General features: G+C 42.4%; 2 protein-coding genes across 5 annotated transcripts; one reads left to right on the top strand and one right to left on the bottom strand.

Moving 5' to 3' along the window:
- The first annotated feature begins 223 nt into the window (after window positions 1-223).
- Window positions 224-17,414, top strand: LOC119455832 (phosphoserine aminotransferase). Of its 2 annotated transcripts, none has more exons than XM_037717314.2 (10): window positions 224-987; window positions 1,072-1,132; window positions 1,511-1,580; window positions 3,519-3,724; window positions 4,561-4,638; window positions 7,631-7,725; window positions 8,927-9,096; window positions 10,350-10,478; window positions 11,444-11,581; window positions 17,108-17,414. In XM_037717314.2, exons 2-10 carry the CDS (start codon window positions 1,096-1,098, stop codon window positions 17,211-17,213), a joined length of 1,029 nt encoding a protein of 342 aa, XP_037573242.1. In that variant the 5' UTR covers window positions 224-987; window positions 1,072-1,095; the 3' UTR covers window positions 17,214-17,414. The 2 variants fall into 2 exon arrangements, with proteins under 2 accessions (XP_037573242.1, XP_037573241.1); XM_037717313.2 differs by having other exon boundaries at window positions 225-956.
- LOC119455833 (guanosine-3',5'-bis(diphosphate) 3'-pyrophosphohydrolase MESH1) lies at window positions 15,904-22,249 on the bottom strand. 3 transcript variants are annotated; one of them, XR_007467533.1, is made up of 5 exons: window positions 21,900-22,249; window positions 21,751-21,806; window positions 20,131-20,481; window positions 18,010-19,304; window positions 16,004-16,108 (listed from the first exon to the last, which is right to left on the bottom strand). XR_007467533.1 is itself a non-coding variant. In XM_037717316.2 (4 exons), exons 1-4 carry the CDS (start codon window positions 22,012-22,014, stop codon window positions 16,016-16,018), a joined length of 615 nt encoding a protein of 204 aa, XP_037573244.1. In that variant the 5' UTR covers window positions 22,015-22,249; the 3' UTR covers window positions 15,904-16,015. The 3 variants fall into 3 exon arrangements, 2 of the variants coding, with proteins under 2 accessions (XP_037573244.1, XP_049525304.1); XM_037717316.2 differs by lacking the exon at window positions 18,010-19,304 and having other exon boundaries at window positions 15,904-16,108; XM_049669347.1 differs by lacking the exon at window positions 16,004-16,108 and having other exon boundaries at window positions 17,513-19,304.
- Window positions 22,250-24,136: the final 1,887 nt, after the last annotated feature.

The raw sequence follows: 24,136 nt of genomic DNA, 5'->3' as shown, positions 1-24,136 counted from the left end.
CTTATTATTTTTTAAACATATACTTCTCTTCTTGATCACAGATGGCTCTACAGTACTGGCGCCATTTTTCTTCAACATGCATTGATTTGATTTGCAAGTTAGCACAATGTAGCCATTTAGTATTTCTATAATAAATAAAAAGTGCTACAGTACCTCAAATCTTTTTTTTTACGTGCTGGTTGCACGTGCGCCGCGCCTTTCAAATATGGCGGCGCCCCGAAACTGGATTTTCCCACCTGCGGCGTCTGTCACCCGGCCCCCTCCGCTTGTTTTTGCGTGATTTTGGTTAACACGGATAACGCAAGATTTTTTAAATATTCTATACGAGCTCCCGCGTCCCAAATTCTTTCATCAGTTGACACTCATTTCCATCTACGTCTCGATGGACAGCGCCAGCTCCGACCACTTGCTCATGTTTTCAGCGTGTCTCATCGTCCGTTCTGCATTGCACAGCGCTTTTATTCAGCGCCATGTGCCACATGCCTGCCGCAGTTGCTTCCTCCAAGCCCTACGCGTGGACACGCGTGGACCATGCGCCGGCTCAAGGTCATTCATTGCCGCGTGTCCCGGAGTCCGCCGAGGCGATAGCTGACGCGCCGGACGGAGAGACCTGCTACGCTCTCTCCGCATGCCCCTTGTCAAATGCCCCTCCCTCTCCTCCCAGGAACTGCGTGCTTGGTCGTTGATTGCAACTGGGCCGGGCTCATCCAGTTTGTCGTGCGTGCTAACAACGACAGCGTTATCTCGGATCTTTCTTGCGCTAGTGGCGCGTCGCACGACCGTCGACACACACATCCCGAGTCTACACGGAGCTCGCCGCCATCCGGCATACCGGCGCAAACGGACCGTCGCACAGAGCGCACTCGACGTGGATACGTTGACCTCTGCGATCGCACCAGAAGATGGCAGAACGCAAACTTAACTTTTCGGCAGGACCGTCAGCCGTGCCGCTGGAAGTGAGGACCTTTAACAGCCCTGCATATCTGCGTATGCAGCAAGCTTCGTTAGTGACTGATGACTGCGCATGCGGATTTTCTGTTGATTTAACGAGCCCGTCAATTTCTTTGACAGGTACTTCAAGTGGCGCAGAAAGAGATGCTGAATTATAAAGGATGTGGAGCCAGCGTTATGGGTCAGTTGAAGATTGTATTGTTTAAACGTGCGCGGTTTGTTTTCATTGTATTTAATGCATCATGTGCTTTCAGTGAAAAAAGTTATGTCCGCGTACACGTGGTACTCGCAAATATAACAATTTCTGTACTGGCTTCAGCTCCGTTGCTGTAGCGTTCTTTTTTATATTATTATTATTTTAGAGCAATTCATTTCCACCATTTTAATGTTTCAGATTGACTGCAGCATTCCACAAAATATTAGGGGAAGTTCACTTAGCATTTGAGAAGCTAAACCCTATTGCTTAAAAGAAATTTGTGTGTAAAAAATGCAGTTTTCATGGGTTTAATGGTGAAATTGATGTGAGCATCGTAGTTATGGAGGTGGCATCTTTTTACAGAACTGAGTCACCGGTCAGCTGAGTTTGCAGAAATTGTGGAGACTGCCGAAGCCGACCTAAGAGATCTGATGTAAGACATTCCGGACTCTTTTATCTTTTACAGATAGACAGAAGACTGCTAGACTATCTGTAGGAAACTTCATCTTTACAGTTATCTTTATGTGACGCACCACATCGTTATCAGTGATAAATGTGTATTGCCTACACTGTCTGCTTCGCCACAGACTTCTCCTAGTCATTCGTTGGATCAAGCCGAAATATTGTCCTTGTACAGGAAAGCATGCATAGAGCAAAAGACTTTTTCAAGGTCTATGTTTGCTGTTAACTGCCGGTTTCCTCTGCTGCTTGGCATATTTCTTCATCTGGTTTCACATTACTAAGACAGTCACTTCATTACTTCTTACCATTTAACTTAGATTTCTCTAAAGACAAGGTTGTTCTGATCACTTTTTGGTAGTGCTGTTACGTGCAACATTTTCAACACACTGCACATTTGTGCTTTCAGCTAACTCTTCTCTATTTGAGGAACCCTCCTTCTCAGTTTGATCAAAAAGATAGCAGAAGCAATTTTCTGTTCCTCACAACCACTGGCCATTTGACATGACGATGTAGCTTTTGCAATAAAGCTAGAAACGAAATATGAAACTCGCACTCCACTTGTCTCTGCATCATCTTGCCAAGCTGTTTGCATTGCTGAAGCTGGTCACGATCAAAATTAAAATTCACTGTTACATCAACTTGTGGATTTTATTAGAGCTGAGCGGGGGAATATCAACATTTTTGAATTGAATAGTAATTATTGAATATCAAATTGAATAGTCAAACGCAGACACACATATTTACAGAGGCAAAACTTATTTCTCTATAATTAGGTACGACGTCTGTACTGATTAGTGCAAAAAAAGACAGTAACTATCAGGAACCAAGCATCAATTGCAAACACAAGATCATTGTCATTAAAAGACGGCATAAATAGCCTCTCAACAACTGGTTGCAAACAAGCCTTACAAGAATAAATGACTACTGTATGACTAGTTTTCCAAAAACATCAAATATGTGGTTGTCACAAAGAGATCAGAAGTTGTGGGGGAAAAAAGAAAAAAAAAAAACGATGTTGACAGACTTGTGTGTCATAGAGACATGGAAATGGGCCTGCTGTAGGAAAAACATCACTGGTTATAGCGTAAAAGATGAAACGGCTGCAAGGTTTGAGCGCCAAAAACACTCGCTGGCACTACAACCAAAAATCACAGGTTGTCATGCAAGCTTCCACTGCAAAACCGAAAACGAAACTTGCATTACCCATTTTTTTTTCTGCATTGCTTCAAAAACTTTTGTCATTTTTCACTTCTGACAATTTGCAACGCTCTTTAGTTTACGGAGAACAGTAGCCAGACTTTAATGGTCAGTTGTGAAATATTTGGTTAGTTTTGAATATTTGAAAATACCGAATAGTTCATTTTCGAATATGAATCGAATATTACACACCAACTACTTGTATTGAAAACTTTGAATATTTGCCCACCCCTAATTTTTATGAAAAATAATCCAACGATTGTGGCTTTTTCCCTCGAACTTGGCATTTTGAAGTAGCCATTAGCAGCCTTAAAGGGAGACATGGTGGTTTGTTGCAACAGCAAACTGTCGTATCACTACTGTAATCACATTCTGGGTATTCTTGAGCATCTCTAGAACAGTGCAAAAGAACAGGACAAGCACGGGAGTTACAGAAGACAGCACTGACTATCAGCAAAAATTTTTACCCTCATTATATTCTGCGTTTAAAAAAAAAATTTAGAACTGATAGTCAGCACTGCCCTGTGCTACCTTCCTATCCCATTCTTTGCACTTTTCAAGAAATTATCCAGCACCAACTTACCCAGCATTCAATGCTTCTGCAGTTTATCATTGAACACTTTAGTGACATGTGCCTAATCTTGAGCTGCAGAAATAAAGATGTGTGTATGAATGTAAATATGTATATGATACATGTTCATGCTCTATGCAGGGGCATTCCTTCAAACTACAAAGTGATCTTCATGCAAGGCGGGGGCACTGGCCAGTTCAGTGCCATCCCACTCAACCTATGTCCACGAGGCAAAGAGCAAAAGGCTGACTATGTTGTCACAGGCACTTGGTCAGCCAAAGCAGCCAAAGAGGCCGAAGCTCATATCCAGGTCAACAGAGTCCTTCCCAAGGTTGACAAGCACGTGGGTGAGTACAATAAAAATTTCACTGAAGTTAGTTTTAATTTATGAAGTGTTTTCATTGCCTTCTTTAGAAACAAGTGTAGAAGCTCAGGCGAGTTGGTTACTCATGGCAAAACGAGAAGAGCACAGAAGACGGGACACAGAAAGAAAGACATGTAGCGCTGACTTCTGACAATGTTTATTGATGATGCAAAAATTATATATAGAGGTGCGCACAGAAAGAAACGGGAAAAAAATTCAAAAGCATCTTATGGCCTAAGAGGAAGGAAATACCACTTCAAAGGCCATGTGTTAACAATTCAGGAGTTGCATGAAAAATCTTCGAAACTGATTCTCAATCTCAATCATAATCTCAATTGATGACAATGCAAGATGAGAAACTGACTCATGAAATTATAGAAGCCAACTACATTAAGAAGCTTGACAGTGTGTGCTTTAGTTATGTGTCTACTGTGCTGTCATCAGGTGAGATAACGTACCCGAGTCAATTCTAAAGTTTTTGCGTGTGCCTTGTGAATTTTTAACCCATGACCTTCGAAGTGGTATTTCTTTCCTCTTGTTTGATAAGACACTTTTGATTGTTTCTTGATCTTTAGTGCACACCTCTATATATGTGGTCTCTGCATCACCAATAAACATTGTTGAAAGTCAGTGCCATTTGTGTCTTCCTTTCTGTGTCCTCATCTTGAGCGCTGTCCTCATTACGCTTCTTCAGGAAGGTGGAAGGCAACCTTTTGTCAGGCCATTTATGCCTATTTATATTTTTCTTCTCCTCCCTTTTATTGTCTGTGCGCAGGGGTCATGCACATTTGTTGAGACATGATCTCTTGCTTTGCGCAGGCATTCCACCACAGAGTGAGTGGAAATGCAGCCCAGATGCAGCCTACCTCTACTACTGTGACAATGAGACCATTCATGGTGAGTGTGCATCTTACACTGTGTAGGGGTGGCTATTGTTTCTTTAAAACTTCATTAGATACATTTTTTTTTTTTTTTTTGCACTGTTAGCCTGGCTGCCCTAAGATGTATTGTATAATGCGCAAATCTGGGTCATTTGATGTAGCTTAAGCACATGAACAGGGAAAATGACACATGAAGATGGCTGATCTTTCCTTTCTTGTCAGCAGCTGTGTCAGTCTCTGTTTGGTTACTTTGTAAGTACTAATCTCCCAGCTGCATTGTAGTTCTGCCTGTAGTCTTAGAACATTCTTGTTTAGCTGATGAAATACAGAGCTGTTAATATATTTGGTGGTTCTGTATAACCTGCACTATGTGCACACACATGCAAACAGTGACTGCGGTAAGGATTCTAGAAACATCAAATGAACTAACAAACTAAACTTAAGGAAGGTATTAATCAAGAAATTCTTATAAAGCAGCATTAACTGTAATTTGCTAGAGCTCTCGCAGTCCACCTGTGCAAACCAAACGCTCATCTGTTTGACCTCCTTGTCTTTCCTCTCCTTGCTTTCTCTCTCTCTCTCTTCACAGGATGGAAGAATATAAACGAAAAGAAAAATTGCAGTCCATCTAACTGTCATAAAACATGAAAAGAAAACCAACCACCTCCCCAAAATTCAAGCTTTGTAATTGTTCTCACTTAATTTCAGAAATCTTGTACAGCCTTGCCAATTTCACAGTCTTTCTTACCAAGAAAGAAGCTATGACTGCTTGTGAAGTGGTAAGGTGCATTGAAGTCATGGTAAAATCAGCAATCGAACCTTTATCTTCAGCCAGTTGTCAGGAAGTAAATTAAGCTCAAAATACTGCTGCGCTGCTTGTGTTGGTTGTTGAACCTGCATCCCCTTGATGACAAGACTGCTTCTGTACCAACTAGACATTGCACACTTGACAGGAGTGCATGCCCATAAGAACTACTGGTGCCTGCAAAGTCTGCGGCTCATTCTGGCGCATGGAGGAGTTTCTGCTGACAAAGAAAAAAAGTGACTCTATCCTAGTGAGACTCCTTTACGTTAACCTTTTGACTGTTGGGGTTCTTTTCTTTCTTTTATTTTTTTTCCCTTTCGGACTGCTCCTCGGCTTTGCAGGGTATTTCTCACATATTGGTTCAGTGGACATTTCATGCTAGGTACATAGGAGCTGGTCTTTCATTGTAGCTTTTTTCCATTTTAGTATTTGCAAACAGTTCATAAATTCCTTTCTCTGTCATAGTCCAGACAGACAGAGCTGCCACACTGGCTATGGCCAAGGCTGCTCTTCCTACCCTCGGTACAGGCCGGGTGTTCCCCCCCCCCCCCCCCATGTTGGTCCAGCAGACATTTGATGCTATGGAAACTGGTTCTCCATTGTCGGTTTCTACTAATTGAGAATTCATCAATAGTTCATAAATCTCTTTACCTGTCAAAATTCCACCATGGAGCCAGGACAGAGCACTGAGAAATTTACCGTATTTATTTAATTATAAGGCGAAGGTGCACTTGGGGACCCAAGAGAAAGATCTTAAGTATGCACACTTATATAAGACGATATACAGTAGCCTACGGATCATTCAGATTCGGTGGGGATCGCCCCAAAATGCTGAATACTGCCACAGCCAAAACGCAAAATGGTGACAATGAAATAGGGATAAGGGAAGGGAGCTTCAACACGCAGAGGTTGGGAGAGGGTGGGGCTCTCGAGGAGATAACGAAACTGGATTGGTGAGAACTTCCCCTTGAGATGTAGCTTTATCGCAGTGCTTCAATTCCATTAAGCCACACCATACGGCAAAATATCCGTAATGTTTTTACTGTTGAATTTTTCCAATTCTCGGTGCAGATTATATACGCGAAAATACGGTTCTGCCTCACCTCCCAAATAATTTGGTACAATTTGCACTGCCATTTAAAATCTGCATTGCCGGAAATGAGCCGCAGCTGCTGCCATATTAACACAGTAACTGAATCTATCAGCCTTGCATATAAGACGGGGGGTGACTTCGAGGCTATAGATTCTGTGAAAAAAACCTTTCCTTATATTTGAATAAGTATGGTACCCCGCCTGCAGTCAGAAATTTAGCTTACAAGCTTTGTGTGTTTAGATGACCTCTCAATGGATGGCACGACATCTGCACAAGTTGCTTCTGGAGAGGAGGGAGGAGGTGCACTGAAAGCACAACACAAGTATACTCGGAAATGGCATTGAGAGGGTTAATGCACATAGCCTTCAGTCCTTTTAAAAATGAACTCTAAAGCGATGCTGTAAAGTATTCATCTCGGATACTAAGTTGGATACATGCAGAACTGTACGAAAGTGATTTCACCAGATTCTTGCCGTCAACTTTCGTGAAAATTGACGCTAATGTGATCTGGACCATTGCATTGTTCCAGCTGACAAGAAGCACCCCTGAAGTATGTTTAATACTGCAAGTTGACATGAAAATCCAGGATGTAGTAATCAACATGACAGCCCACTGCACAATGTTACACCTTCAGTTTTATGTTAAATCTAAGAAAAGCAATTTTTCCAACAGGAAACATGACACTATTGTTACTTTCTTCATGTGCATGGAGATGCTGCCTTCAGCGTCTAAGCATGATACTCAAACAAAAAATTATTTTTACATTTATATTATTCCAGCCACTAATAGCCAACAGGAAAAGCAATTATGTCCCTAAGCTGTCTTCAAGTCTTAGGAGGATATGATTGACCATTCAAAGAAGAGCTGGTGCATTAGGTGCCGGAGACGTGGCTATTGAGCTCATGTTGTTTTCTGTCAGTTTCTCAGCATGCAAATTCTGGCATTGTCACAATTAAATTATCTTTCTTTTAGTCTGTGCAATAAATTACTCTGACATTCTGGTCAGCTGTCGGTCCCATTTAAGGGGGAAAAACAAACAAAAAAAGAACAATAAAAGGACTTTGGATGTTACTGACCCTCTTTTTTTTTTCCCCCTCCATACATGAACAGGTGTCGAGTTCAACTTTGTCCCAGAGAGTGGATCTGTGCCCTTGGTGTGCGACATGTCTTCTAACATCTTAACAAGACCTGTTGATGTGTCAAAGGTGTGTGGCTTTAACGTGATGCGATGCCTGCCTAGACCTAATTTAAGATTTCATGCGATCTGCCATGAATGTAATGCAGAAATTAGCTCAGAAACTGTTCTTTAGCTTCTATACTGGGAGATGTCTCCAGTAAAATGAAACTGTTCTTTAGCTTCTATACTGGGAGATGTCTCCAGTAAAATGGCTTAGCTGATCAACTGGTAAATGCATAATGCTGCAAATTTTTGAACAAACGAGCAAGTTCATGTAATCAGTGGTTTTCATCGCTCATCAGTGATGATAGTTAATTATTTATGTGGAAGAATAATTGCAAACTACAGTGCAAGAATAATTGTACAAATAAATAATATTTTTTCTAGTAGTTTGTATCGTTAAAGGGACACTAAAGAGAAAAATTATTTCTTCTGTATTGGTAAATTACTCTGCTACAATATCAAAAACACAACTCTTACTGCGAGAAGACGCTTGGCAAGCCAGAAATGGCGCAGGAATGAAACACAGGTGGCGATGCCACCTTGAAGTTTTTGCAGCAGTTTGCCATGGCATCGTGGATATTGAAGTCAAGTTGGGTCTAGTTAATTCTTTATTGGTAAACATTGACTGTATTATGTTCTGAAGGAGCCAAAGAGTGAATATGGTAAGTTTCGGGAACTTTTACTTAGCCAATGCGGCCCAATCACGAAAAAAAATACTTCGAAATCTGTGACACTGATATACTGGCGTTGAGGTTTCAGTGTGAAATTCCAGAAATGAAACTTTGAACTTTATTTTAACTTCTAGTAATCAACCTAGTATTGCGAAATTAACGACAATAGTTTTGAAAGAATACATTATCAGGCTAAACTGATTTAGTGTTTCTCTTTAGTGTCCCTTTATGTGTAATGCTACTGATAAAATAGCCTTAAGAAAAGTGCAAAATCGTCCCACTACCTTGTGTTACTACAGATGCGGCGGTAAATACTTTGGTTCTGAACCGGTTAATATACACTCACCATCTCTGTTCCTGAAATAGACTGAGACAAATTTGAACAGAACAAGAATAAGTGGAACTCAGTGTGGTAACGTAACACATGTCCTTGAACTTCTAGAAATTATGGATGTGACGGTGCACTTATGAGGATTAAATTTCATTGAACTCGAACTACTTTTAGTACACATTTGCTTCGTTTTTGACCTAATGTCTGGATGGTTTGCCTTCTAGTATGGCGTCATCTTTGCGGGCGCCCAAAAGAACCTTGGCATGGCTGGTGTCACAGTTGTCATTATCCGAGAAGACCTGATCACCCCACCATCAGCCCACTGCCCGAGTGTGCTCAGTTACAAGATCAATGCTGAGAACAAGTCGTTATACAACACACCTCCCACATATGCGTAAGTATAAGCACCTTGCTCATATATAATAACATAATAGCTCAAATTAAGCAGCACGTTGAAACATTCTTTTATAAGTTTTAAGTCGCTCCAAACCGAGTCGGAGCGCAGTAGGAACCAGGCAATGTGCCATTAGTATGCATTAATTTAGATTCCTGATCCAGCATGAGTACTTGGTGGTGTTTTTTGTTTTTTTTTTTCTCATAAAAAGTACTCCTGGAGCAAGCTTGTGGTTTGGAATTCAGGTTAGCAGTTCGGCAAGTGTATTGAAATAGGTGCGTCTGTGGATACACAAAAGAATATTTGGTGTTTAGTATTCATACTGCACCTTTGTGCTTTGATCACATGACGAGCAACTTGCAGCAACTTGGAGACAATGTTAAACAAGGCAAAAAGAAGCATAGCAGTATCGGCTATTATACCCCTGTCAAGCGTGCAAGTTAAGTGCACTTACGGAGAGTGTCACTCGGTTTAAGCGCACTTTACCAAATCTAAACGTTGCAAGTGGAGTGCCACTCGCAGAAGAGTGTACTCTGGTCGAAGTGCGTTCACGGAACGTACTTTGCTGGCCGAGTGCGTAGCCTCGCCGCCAGCGGTTTCAATGGTACAAAATGTAATGCATAAAAAAAAGGACACAGAAGTTCGTTTTAGTGGTTGAACAGCTCTTGCACACAGATAATAGCCTAAAACACGCTCATATTCTGTTCTATCAGGATCAAATGCTGCTATCAGGATGAAATGCTGCTGTGTTGTTCTGGAATTGGCGAGGCATTTTTCTTGGCCGGCATTGACTTGCCACACTTTTATAATAAAAAAAAATATTTTCGTTATTTGTTGAAAAAACAGATTAAGTTTGTTTTTATTAATAATACAATGTAAAACAATCACTTTTTAGAAGTATTTTTCTTTTTAATGTACATCTTCACAAAACGCGCTCGTAGTCTGTCGCCATTTTTTTTTTACTGCGAGTGCGCTCTGTTTTCCCGTTTAGAACCGCGTAGCCTAAAGTGTCACTCAATGTCCCGAAGTGCACTCCCTGTAAGTGCACTTAAATTACCCGCTTGACAGGGGTATTGGTTTGAATTTTGTGTAGAGCCGTGGATCGACATGGAATAACCCATTTTGAGAATACACATCAGTCACTGCTTCACACTATGGGTGAAACTGTATTTTTTTTTTATGTACTATTCTGTAATTATATGACTGAGTGTAGCAGTTGAGCGTGACAAAAGTTGCTTTTCATTGATGCACAGCATCTACATCCTGGGCCTGGTCCTCAAGTGGATCAAGCAGAATGGCGGCGTAGAAGGCATGGCAAAGCGATCAGCAGAGAAGTCCAGGCTCATTTACGAACTTTTTGACAAGTCTAATGGCTTTTATGTGTAAGTCTTGTGTTTCAAGGAAATGTTTACTTTCTCTTCCGTGATGTCTTCTTGCTACCTTAGTACCACAACAAAAAATGCAGACACATGCACTGGGCTGTGCTTTAATGCATTGCAATGCCACCAGAAAAGAGATGGCACTTGTCATTGACTCACTCATGAGCAGTTTATGATGATATAAATTTTCACCACATTCGTGTATTCGCTGGTAAAATTTCTTTTAAATGCTACACTTGATTTTTGCTACAAAGCACTACGTTATCATGTATGCATGTTGGTTCAAATGCAGCTTCAGTTGTTACTGCAAATTGGCTACACTATCTCAGCTGGCTCTGACCTGTCTTACGTCCCTTTGCTGAGCACCATTACTAAGCAAACTTAAATTCCTGAAAGAATTTGAATGCAAGCAAACATTTACCTCTCACACGATAATAACACACATTGGGTAGGATTACACAGTGTGGTATACTACCATGTCGTGATGTATAATAATACCTCCATGTGTGTCGCATGCTTCTGTAAAAGTTACCGTGCTAAATGTCATAAAGCCCTAAGCAGATTTGTATGTTGCAGAAGATGAAATAATTTTAGAAGCTTTCTGTGAGTCCTCGTAATGCAAGCACAGCCAGGAAAACAGTGCCAGACGACATTTTACTATCATGGCAGCTCGCAGCGGTTGTGACTTTGTACAGATGCTCATATCCCTAATGCATCTGTTGTAATTAACAGTGGTTGAACAAAGGATGTCTCAAGCACGAGCCTGAGACATCCCTTGCTTAACCACTGTCGATTACATCCCCATCTTCCTGTTGACCTCTGTCCTGTTTAGTGCATCTGTCATCATGGCACAAGGACTCTACAAGATTTTTCTATAGGCTGCCTGTCTTGCAGCCACCAAAGTATTGTCTTGGGCCAAATCCAAGAGGAGCTCATGACAACAGTCCTTGTTCCCATTTGTGCTACAGGTGCAACGTGGACCGTGCACATCGAAGCCGTGTTAACATTCCATTTCGTATCGGGGGAGCACAAGGTGATGACGAGCTTGAAAAACTTTTCCTCAAAGAAGCCGCCAAAAGAAACATGATTCAACTGAAGGGACACAGGTAGGCGTGTGCAGGGGCATTTTTGTGCCTGCCTTTTCATGTCTGCACCATATTTCTTAGTGTTCCTCAACTAAAGTGCAGGAACTAGTTGGGTATTTGTGCTCCATATTGGCACGTCAAGGTCTGCCATTATAGACACTGCATGTGCAAGTACACAGCACACTTGTCAGCTGCAAGTCCTTGTTCTCCTACTCAAATGACTGGTTACAGAGTAGTTGTAAAATATATTCTAGGTGAACCTCGATACGATGTCGACATTTAGCAGAGGTAGGTGAACTGTGACTTGCTGTGCATTAAGGAATACAGTGGAATCTCGATGATACGATCACGGCTAATACGAATTTCCGGATGATACGAATTTTTCTGAGGTCCCGGCCGAGCCCCATTACTTTGCAACGCGTTAGAGAACGGTTGTTACGAATCGATTTTCGACCCGCGTCGGTTGATACGAATAAACGCCGCCCCACCGACGGCCGCGAAAGAGAACAGCGAGCAGTCACGCGCGTTTTCCCTTTCTCTTTTGGTGCGGAGGCGCGGACGCGGCGCCGGACAGCGCGGAAGCCGCGACTGGGCGCCAAGAGTTTCAAGCGGCGGCGCTTTTGTTGCTTTTGTCTCTTCGCTCGCTGCGGCGGTCGCTCTTCCCTACGCGCGGCCGCCGCGGTCTATCGCTTCAACGGAAACTGAGCGGCATAAGCACGGCGCATACAAATGTCAGAGCCGTGTGGAGATCGCTTTCAAGATATGGTGCATGTGACAACACCGACAGCCAGCACAGGCGCAAAGTAGAACGCATTTGTTGGCAGAGTAAAAGCCCCCCCCCCCCCCCCCCGCTACCTTCCCGCTTTGCTCCTTTCACGTGGGAGATTGCGTCGCCAGTTACCCTTGCGCTCGGTTGCAAGATACGTATTTGGTGACGTAGCACAGTCGCCACGCCCCCCTCCCTCTCCCTCCCTTACCCCCACGGCCTATCGCGCCACGGAAGTCGCGTTTTCTCTCCGCTGTGCGTTCGCTCTCCGTGAAGGCGTGCATCCTCCGTGCACTTATACTGGCACATACGGCGCGCAGCGACGATTTTATCGCCCTTGGACTCATGCTCCACGTCTCATGCTCCTCCTCCGCATCGCCCTCGTTGATCTCCTCTCCCATCGGTGGGCGCACCTCGTTGAGAAGCGTGCTCGCTACCGCCCTTGTCGGCGAGATTTTACCGCGGAAGCCGCATTATAACCGGTATTTCGTCTCACGCGGCTGTACTGTAAGCGGTATGCGTATACATGGAGTTCTGAGGGAGGGTAAACGGGAGCCGGAAAAGGCCGCATGGTAGCCAGTTCTTCACTATAAACGGTTACGTTATAAGTGATCTATACTGTAAATGCTTTTTACGTGCATGTGCCTGAGTGAGTTCACCTCTGACTCTTTAATTTAGCTAGTTTTAATTGTGTTTCGATGATACGAATTTCGGCTAATACGAATATTTTTCGTGATCCCGTGAGATTCGTATCATCGAGGTTCCACTGTAATCTGCGGCTTGCAGCCAGCTAGTGATTGTTTCCCACTCTGATTTTGTATGCACACTACTCTTTATTTATTTTTTTCCTGAACTTTTAATGTTTGATTAGCTTAAGCATCTTCGAAAAAGAGAGCTTTTAAAACCCTCTGGATTCTTGCAACTCTTTTAATGCATCTGTCTGGCTACCCATATTTCGGACCACAGTGAAAATTTCAAAAATACAGTCAACAATCTATTTTTCGGATGTGCCCAATAATTTGGACGTCTTTGCAGCACCGCCACGTACCCTATACTAGAGCCAATGTAAAAGGACATCGGAAATTTCGAATGCAGAAACCCTTCACCGTCTGATTTTTCTGATATTTTGCCATGACTGCAGGTCCAAAATGGTGTTAATTAAAGTCACCGCCACCACCGTTTGATTATCTCACAGCCTGAAACCAGCACTCTCATACGCCGATCCGCTGGCAGCCATAGCAATTTGTGTTTGGCCACATGGTCTTTTGTGCTGTTATGCACTCCGCAATGCTAGACCTAGCTGCTTCGATGTTCACTGCCAAGCTTCCTGCTGTTCGATGCCGTGTTTTTCATTGAAAGGATGTGCCGCTGTCAGCAATAGCGCCGACTTCGCATTTATCATCCTTGCTGATGGCTTTGAAGCCATCAGCAGACACAGACAACACTACCGTAGGTTGGGAACAGAAAAGAAAGCCACCATCATCAAGCACAACTTGATAGTAGCCGGTCTCGAGCCGACATGAGCAAGAAGTTCGGCATTTCCAAGCAGACGATTTCAAATTTCCTCAAAAATAATGTGAAGCTCTTGGAAGCGGCAAAAGTTACTATGTAGATCTCAGGTCTGCTGTTGGCATGCTTTCGTACGTGCAGAATGCGGTGACAAGACACACTTCGCAACTGTTTTTGCCATGCAGGCTTCACACTAGGTGCTGAGACAGCGATCTCATCGGAAGATAACGGCAAGGTTCCCCATCAGTCCCCTTCCATGGACTTTGTGATAGCACGCCACTGGTGTTTTGATTCCCACTGAGATAACATTTGAATGTTTCGCCAACCCTGACAACGAGCTCAACCTCTGTGCAAAATTACTCCACAGTAAAATTGTCCGTCAAGTGATCGTAAAGGTCTAGAATTCAGACAACTCCAAAACTGAAAATGAAGAGCCAGCGCCTGTGCTGCCAACTAGCTTTCAGTTGCCGCGAGCGCTGATGACATTGCCAAAAGAACGAATACATTGCATGTATTCGTTCTTTTTGACATTTTTGCGGTCCCTAGGGAGTCCCCAAAATTGGACGTTGACTGTACAGGTCACTTGCTCATCGAATCGTCATAGTTTTTCTACTAATTTTTAGGGAAGTTCCCCCGAAATGTAATAGACACAATAGTGATGCTTTAATCACAACTTGCACATCTGCATTGGAGATAAGCTACAAATGATGGGATCGGATTAGCGTGGCGATTATCACCATGCTTGTATGTATAGTGCTAGTGTAGCGGCTTTGGCAACAACAATCATACATACCCCCGTTGAAAACCTGGATTTGTAAAAGCAGCATTTCCCTCGTTGCCAGTTCCTGGAAAAAGGTTACTAAATTTGAAATGTGCTAGTTCTCTTCCTGTGCATGTCCGGCAATATTTAATCTGCTACATCAGGTTCTTGTCTTGTTTCCCCTAATGGGTGGACACAATTATTTGAGGTAAAAAGCAGCCAATCGAATCTAGGTAGTCTTAACAGCACTGTGGGAGAATGTTGCTGTTGCAGTGAATAAGTTCAGAGCTGAAGGAATTGCTGAAATCTGATGTTTCCCTTGGCGGCGGATGTTCCACATCTGCCGGCAAGGTTTGCGAGTGGTGGTGCTGGCTAACACTCCCAGGGTTAGTTGTAGTAGTAAAACATAAATACCTCAGAAAGTGGATGGGAAAACGGCGCCACAGTAGCTCAGTGGTAAGAGATCGCACGCGTAATGCAAAGACGTGGGATCGTTCCCCACCTGCAGCTAGTCGTTCTTTCATCCATTTGCATTTCCAATAATTTTTCATTTCTTTAATTCAGCTAGTAAGTACAAGTAATTTCCCCTATGTTGTCCTTGGTATCCTTGTTTGTTGGCTTCTTATGATATATATATATATATATATATATATATACACACACATCTAGTACTAGTAGTAGTATGCATATGTATGTGAGGGTTATATGTGCACCGAATACTATTACCAGTAAACAGGCTTATATAACCCTTGTACACTGACTGACAAAAGTAATCAGCGTAGAGACACCTGTTTCGCTTAACAAAAAAAAAAATCTACATAAAACCTGAACAAATAATGTTGGCCCACAAATAGTATCTCTAAAGCACACCGACCTGTTAATTGAATGACGCATTATATTCAATGGATACTTTGCTTTTGATTTACTTGATTTCCATTGATTTATTGATTCGGTATGTGCCACAAGTATGTGCCCACTTTCAGGCAATCCTCCGGATATGGATATGGGCCACTGTGACACAACAAGTACAGATTCCTTAAACGTAGCAAGATATGTGTCGTACTTCTCTGCGCACATACCTGCCTTCAACAAGCGTTTTACGTCACCTTCGTCCTCTTGACATCTCACACTTTGCATCTGCCTGATTTGCTGTTTTCATTTTGTAATTGCTTGTGATCATTGTAGTGTATGAACACAAATATTGCATGACATTAAACTTATCACGTTTGTGGTGGATAAACATAAACATTGCATGAGGTTGCACGCTGCATAGGATGAAAGTAAACACAATAGTACACATGGACATTCGTTGTACAGGATTTAATTATAACTGCTTTTCATATATTACAACGTGCATCGGATCAGCATAATATTTCTTGTACTTGTGTACCCTAGTTCCTTTATTGTACTGTCCTGTGTGCTAATGCTTGAAGAACTTAAAAAATGTTCTGATTGTGTTCACCAGCAGTGTTGAGTGGCTATGCCTTTTGATGTGGAAGTCTGCAGGAAGCACCTGAAATTGCAGGAGAAAAGGCCACAGTGAGGCTGTACACGGGAAGCAAAGCCATGCTCTGCACCAGGCGTATGCCTGTTTGCACGTGGGCTGCACGCAAATTCTATTCACAGACTCGGTCGTAGCTTCCTCCGTTTCTTACAATGCCCACTAGGTTGCTCTAAAACTGGAAGCTTACAACTCATGGGACGTGCGCCATTACCTCAGATGTTGGTCACACGTTATGGAATGCAGTTGGGATGACAGCAGCATTCTTTTACTGCCTGCCATTTGTATGTGGATGTGAAAGAGTGAAGTCAACCACAGCCTCCTGCATTTTTTCAATGCCTGCCCCAGTGATGCTAAAAGCAGAGATCACTTAGAGGGCGCCACTTTCCCAGGAGTAAGTTGCAGTTTATAGGGCGCTGTTAGGGTCGCATCACCTCTTTCATTGCATGTCATGCGAAGCAAAGGAGCAACAGCAGCACATGCAACACTGGCTCCCCTGCATGGCGGAGCAACTGGCCAGGCATTGTAAAAAAAAAAAAAAAAAAAAAAAAAAAAAAAAAAAAAAAAAAAAAAAAAACAGGAGGCTATGGTTCAGCACATGATGAAACTTGTTGTCCTTGCTCCAGCAATGACGCAGACAAAATGTCTGGGAAGGTGGTTCTACTGCAGGTGGTTCGCACATTTCAGAGCAACTGGGCAGCCATTTCAGAAATGTATGGGAGACTGACACAGTGCCAACATTAGTCAGCCTGCCTCAGTTACATTTGCACAACTAACACTCACCCTCAGCATTCACTACACAATTAGATTCGTCAAATTGCAGATTTTGTATCCGTTCTGTGCAGCAGTACATCTTGTCTTTTCGGGTGCAGAGAATACTAGTTTGAAACAACTTGGCCGTTTGGGTTTGTGTTTTATGCACCTACATACAAGTGTGGCACCATGCATCTAATCTGTATGCATTATACTTCACAATGTTTCTAAATCTGTTGCATCCATTTTTCATTCCAGATCAGTTGGTGGCATTCGTGCATCAGTTTTTAATGCCATGAGCGTGGAAGCACTCACACCATTTTTGGAATTTGCGAGAGAATTCGAAAAGGAGCACCATAAATAGCCTCAGCATTACGACCATTCCATGGAAGTTGCAGGACAACAGAGTCACATTGCCCAGACCCACACTATGTTAGAGTGGCCACAGTGACTAGTGCTGTGGGCCCTCAGAATACAAGTACACGCAGTGTGGATTATTATTGCATGCATTTTATGGTTTATACAGACAAGCAGCTTATTAAACAGTGCCTTGGAACTTTTCTTCCATAGTGACTTCAACTTTTTGGGCCTAGCAGGGAGTACTAATGAAAGACTTTTCCTTTGACACAGTGTTTCAGTACGTTACTATAGAACAGTGCCTTAAATAAGTGAATAAATTTTCCTCCATAATGACTTACTCCATTTTGAGGCTTCTGCTTTTCAAACTGTAGACAGTGTGAAGAACTTTTTTTCTGTGACGCACCTGTATACCACTAACCGCAGCATGTTGAATGTCTGTTTATTTAAATGGCTCGTATGCTAACTTCAGTAATGCCTCCCTTTGCTGCCTAAATTTCAGCCACCATGCCGCATCTACTCGTAATGCAGCCACCCATAGAATGAAACCAATCAGTAACAACTGTGTGTTGGCCTAATCATCATTGGAAGAGTTTGGAAGCAAGGGGCCAGCCTTCATGACCATACCATGACTCGGAGCCTCAGACCGCAAACAGCTGTAGTAAAAGAAAAATCATCCATGCTTGTTTGCTGCCTAATGCAAGAATAGACCCTTGTGGAAAGTGTCAGGCTGGCTTTCCTGCATTGCACTTTTTTTTTAGATATGATTGCCAACACATGGTTGAAACAATGTTACTCTGCACCTCATGTGTTGTCTTGGCTTTCATGTTATATATCGTGTGAAAGAACACACAAAGGACCCGTTGCAGAGTAATCATCATTTCTTCTATTCCTTGGCAATCATCTTTTGGGCATTTACACAGTGGGAAAGCAAGGTCTAAAACTTGCAAAGGGTCTAATGTGACATTTAAAAGTTAGCCAAGGTATGCATGGTGCCCTTTAACTGAAATTCATATTTGGGTCATTCCATGCCAAATGCCATGCCTTGAGGCATGGCAGTCTCAAGAACTCTTGCAACGCTCTATTGAAAAAAATGCCATCAGCACAAAAAGTTTTCCACTACATCAAGACATGTATTGCAGTGAAGGTGCACTGCTAGTCAATGGCACATTATGGAGTAGGGATCAAGCCCTCTTAAAAAATATTTCTCACCTAAAACAAAAATTACTCCGATTAAACTTTTTAGAACATATTGCTAGGAGTCCTATGAAGCACACATTTCACATTCTTAGGTGGACCACCTCAGTGTGGAATTTACGGCTAAATACGAGACAAATTAAATTTATGCTACTTGTTGCCCAGAATGATTAAGAGAATTGTATAAAGCAGTTTTACAGTTCATTAAATGTTGACTCCACAAGTTCGAACTTTTGTCACCTTAATTAACTGCCTCAAGGCAGTGAGGATGCTCGACTCACTTGCGTCTCCTGACATCTATCTTCCTCGCACAGATCTCAAGTAACAAAAGTAACCAATTAGAAGCTGGACACACCCTTTCATTTGGCGTGTGAAACCATCGGGGAGCTTCAGTACTGCTACTTAAAATGACAGTCAACGCAACAGTGAATTATGGACTACGACATTAGTTAGGGATAGGTCAACACCACTAGAAACATAAAAACTGCTAAATAAGTTTAACACAAGTAGAAGCTAACCCATACATTGCTAATATAATGCTATAACCATATTTAAAGCTTTCAAATGGACCCAAGCCTATTTAAACTCAAACAAACGGGCTTTGCCTAATGGTAGCATGTATGACAAATGCAAAAGCTGTCGCTATAAAAGAAACTAAAAATGATGTGCACCTAGCTGCATCCCCAAGCAGTGGGGAAGACAGAAAATTGGAAGCAGCTGGAGGCACCAGAAAAAAGGTGAGCAACTGCACCGTGCGTGGTGCAGTTTAGCCTCCCCCACCTGGATAACGCAACCAGTTAAGCAATCATGCACAAACCCTGGTATGGCAGTGAAGCTTGACCCAATTTGCTATACTAGTAGCTGTACCTGAGAAATCATGGTAGCGTGTCTTGTTAGATTTCTTGACAGCACAAGGCATAAGGAAAGCATTAGCTCATGCGAAAATAAAAGTTGCACAAGTCATGGTCAAAGAAAAAGAAAGTCTTTACTAACAGAATGCAAGCACATGCTCCACTGAAACACCAGCACTGAACAATGGAATCTGCAGGCACATAGTGGTTTATCCCAACACCACTTGGCATGCAATGGTAAACCTGCGTAATTTGTAAGCACCAAACACTATCCTGTTAATTAAGCAAAAGATGAGCAGATTTTTATGCCTCTGTAACTGTACTATGTCATTTTTCACTGCAGTTATACAGTAGGCAAATGTTCAATACCCTGCATTGCACTTTCAGAAAAAGTCTCCCAAGGTATACAAATGTGTCATGAATACACTCAAATAAATGCTGCGTAGGTATGGTAGAAAATAGTGTCTCCTTTTATGTGGATAAAAATCTGGTCACAGAAAATATTTCTTTGATTGCTGCCCAGAGACCCAGATTCAAAGTGGCACCTAGATATAAAAAGAAAGCATTCAGACAGTGCAGATTACCAGAAGATGCAACGGGGACTGTGCAATCTAGAAATATAACGGCACTCATTCTGACAACGTGGAAAAATATAAATATAAGAGCAAACTATAACATAAGATTATTATGACATTTACTGTTGTGCTTCCTGCAAGAAAGAAAAGAAGAGCAATGTCTTTTCCCTGAAATAAATGTTCTCATTCCTTTTGTATCGCCACATAAAGCCAGCTAGCTGCATTCGCATGATTTACCAGAAGCTTTCATTTCTAACAAAAAAATAGGTGACCAAAACGAAATTCAAAATGCGGCCTTTGCCTTCAGCACTTCATCCAAAGCATCCTCCATTGGTTTGTTGGTTCCACGGAGTCCGTGCACTACTTTCTCTGCCCACTCGAAATACTCTTGCACTCGGCTGCGGCTCCAGCCTATTGGTGTGCACCGCTGGAGGTCCCGCAGGTTGTACAGTTTGTCGGCAAGCTTCACAAGTTTTGCCTCTCGGCTGCAACTTGATGCATGCTCGATCTGCAGCTGCTTCCGGACTTGCTTTGGCAGGCTCTTGTCATCTGTCACTTCTTCTACAATGGAGCGCACTTTGCTGCCAAAGTTTCGCTCAATCTCCTCGAACGTAGTATCTGTGTCTTCAACCGTGTCATGCAAGATTGCAGCCTAGTAAGGTGGGCAGGCAAAGAAATGCACAAGGATTTCAGTGTGTACTATGTTGAAGATTCGAGCATTTACAAATTGTTGCTGGAACACTTCGTCACCTGATATAGCTGCAATAACCTTCAACAGTTGGGCATAGTTCTCTTTATTAAAAATGAAAAAGCACTCTTTATAGCAAAGAACAGAAACGAAACTAACAAGTTTTTTTAGGTACACAGAACTGTGTACCTAAAATGCAGTCTCGGGGTCAGATATGCGATTGATAAAAAGCTCTTAGGTTTGAAATGCACAAATCAGTGATCCAGATTTTAAGCATAAAATAAGGACACTTAGAAGGTGACAGGTTAGGACACATGAGCAAAATATTGTGGCATCAAACTAAAGGCAATTAAATTCGCCTTTTAAACCTATTGCAAGTTGCACAATTGTGCCACTTCAGCTGGATTATTTGAATAGGCAGACAGTGGCTGCACGAAAAATTGACTTATTAATAAAATTTTACCAATTAGATTTTTAATTGACCACATCCTGGCACATATGTTGCAAATACAGAATTGAAGCTGATAAGTACGTCCGCATATAGGAGCAGTATCATTTAGCTAATAGCAGCCTCAAGTTATTCATCCCCAAAACTTGCAACAGAATCAAGGTGTTCCACGTGTAAGGAAGGAAACTGTATGCACACAATTTGAAAATATCTTGGAACTGGAGCTGGGCACTGACCGACTTATGCATTAAGACGTGTGCTCTCGTGTGAGTAATTAAGTAGCGGCAAAATTTTTTTGACTACATACATTGGCAGGGCACGCAAGTAACGTCTGCCTCTTCAATTGCAATCCAGCATAGGTGCCGGAATCGCTATGCCTGCCATAAGCATGCAATGACAAATAAAAAATAAAGGAAATAAAGCAAGCTCCATTTCTTTAATGCAGCATGTGCACATACATGTCAATACACACTTATATGACAATGTGAAAAGAGCAATAGTGCAATTAAAGCCCCTGATGAAGGGGCTATACGTACAACACAGTAGCCACTTCACGTCAAATTAAGGTCTGTCGTTTAGACAAAAGGCCACCAGCTTTAAAACTTAATACATGGAGCAGTCTCGAGCTCCATTAAAGGTAACAGCTGCAATTAGCCTGCGTCCAACCACCAGAAACTCACATAGACATGCGAGCTCTTTTTGCTTACACAGTACAATTATTTCACCTAGACAGCTCACTAACATGCGACAACCGCTAATTCACGAATGACCGCCTGCTAACGTACCTGCAACGTTGGGATATCATAGATGTTCGCTTCGTGAGTAAGGATTCTGGCAACACCTGCACGGAAAGCAGGGGGTGGGGGCGGAATCACCTTACCTGAAACTTAATTGTCTATGAAGATGAAATAAACTACACAGTGCAACTACTCACCGATGGGATGGTTGATGTAAGGTGTTGCGTCTTCGTCTTTCCTGCGCTGTTTCCTGTGCTTTACAGCAGCAAAGTTAACTGTTTCAATCAGAGCCTTTGCTACCTGTTCCTCCATCGCGGACCGTCTCCTGCGCTAGCAGCGATGCACACCGCTGAATGCACGTACTCTCGAGTCAATACCACTTTCACACGATGCTTACGTTTTCAAGATACCGCAACTTGACGTCGACACATCACTTCCGCCAAAGTAAGCTTGCGTATTTTCAAACTTCACACCTACGGTACACTGTCACCTTGCAGAGTTGCAGACCGCACGCTCGCTCACACACGCATCTCACGTCCCGCGCGCTGCTCCGTCGTCGGTTGCATTGTCGCACTTCCGATTTCCGGTGCCTCCAGAAATGCCGCTCGCACGACCAATGCCTCCTTTCATTGGCACGACCAACAAACGGCCGTTGCGTTGCCATAGAAACCCCAAAAATGCCGCGTATTCTGAACCGTTTGCTTTGAGCGTTTTTTACCGTTAATAAATGTAGATTGTTTCCCGTGCTATTACTACACGCTACCACTGCTACTCCGAGCTTGAAGGCTCTCTGCCGAGCGTCGATCGTTTGACAACCTTAGACATTTCGAGTATGAAGGAAGGAAGGGAAAAAACAAACAAAAAAAAAAAAAAAAAAAAAAAACTATTTGATTGCGAGTCGCGAGTAGCCGCATGGGCCGCATCGGAGAGAGCTTGCGCATCGGTAGCGATCGGAAATCCTTCACAGAACGCACGAGTTCTTAATGGTGCAAATTTTGCCAGTGATTTAGGCCAATTTAATTTTTGCCATTAAATCGTGCGCACGCTGTTTACCGAATGCTGCGCGTTCCCATATATCGCTCTCGCTCGCGGAGACAGCTAGGGCCCATTGCATAATCACTTTTTAATTCGGTATACAATCATCAAACAGCTCGCAAATTCGCTGCAGTATACACAAACGCGTATATTGTCTCTGATCTCAGCAAAAACACAATTTTGAATGAGATCCATGAGCAGTTCTTCCACATAGCACATAAAGCTTTGCGTGCAAGCTATGCTGCGAGATATACAAAGCCGAACACGTTTTTAGCTAGACTGAACGCTGGTGAAAGATTCCTTAAGAATTGCTTAGTGTTTGATTTAATTGGTAAAAGAATTGAAAGATTATTACTGCATAAATATTATTAAATAAATAAAGGAAATGAGCAGCCACTAGCACATTTCTTCAGGGGAGCTATATGAATGTAAACAATGCCTAATAAAATTTGTGATATAAATATTTCAGAACGTTTGCATTATTGGGCACATAACATATGGACACCAACTAGTTAGAAGTGCATACCTGTTTGTAAACAAAGTATCATCACTTCGTGAGGTCACCTTGGTCAATTGTGTTATCAGGTTTCAGTTTTTATTTATTGCTAAGAATTATTGCCAAGCTGTAATAACTACATTGTCAGCTAGATACATTCGTTTAAATGTGTCTTATAATTACAACTCAAATCAACGTGATTACAAAGTCTAATCCTAGTTCTTTATATTAAGAGAAAGTACTGCCAGGAAAAGTGAGAAGTCATCATAGAAACCACTTACCTGGCTTTATTCCTGGAGGTGAGCCTTCACATACTATCAAGCTTGATTAGATGTTATGGGCATGAAGCTTAATTCAATGCAGAGCACAAGGTCTTGTGCTCTTGTGATACAAAATTGTTTGTGGCCATAACTGCATGCCACAAATTAAGTGTACAAGATAAGAAAGTTGAATGGACTTACTGAAAGGTATAGAATATCCTATATCTCAAATGACACATGCTCAGCACATGCAGTCTTGTCAGTAGCGCACCCAGGATCTCTGCCAGGGGGGGGGGGGGGGGGGGGTTGACAGTTTTCCAATACCATCTAAACAGCACTAATTTCGATTTCTTCACTGGAAATTGTCAAAAAATGTGCTTTTTGGGAGTGTGCAGACGATTGCGCGTCTTATCTTAGTTGCAGTACTCAAATGCATAAGGAAAGGGGTTAAACAAAAGGGGGGGTTAAGTCGGCCTCAGGGGGGGGGGGTTACAACCCCCGAATCCCCCCCCCCACCCCCCGTCGGTGCGCCTCTGAGTCTTCTTAATAAAACAATGTATGTATATGTATAGGGCAAGGAGTAAGATGAGTCAGTATCACTGTCCATCTAATCCTGTCCATATACCAGCACTAGCTAGATAAG

This window comes from Dermacentor silvarum, chromosome 6 (assembly GCF_013339745.2).
Source record: "Dermacentor silvarum isolate Dsil-2018 chromosome 6, BIME_Dsil_1.4, whole genome shotgun sequence".
Classification (NCBI taxonomy): Eukaryota; Metazoa; Arthropoda; class Arachnida; order Ixodida; family Ixodidae; genus Dermacentor; species Dermacentor silvarum.
This window is presented reverse-complemented; position numbering and strand designations above follow the sequence as displayed.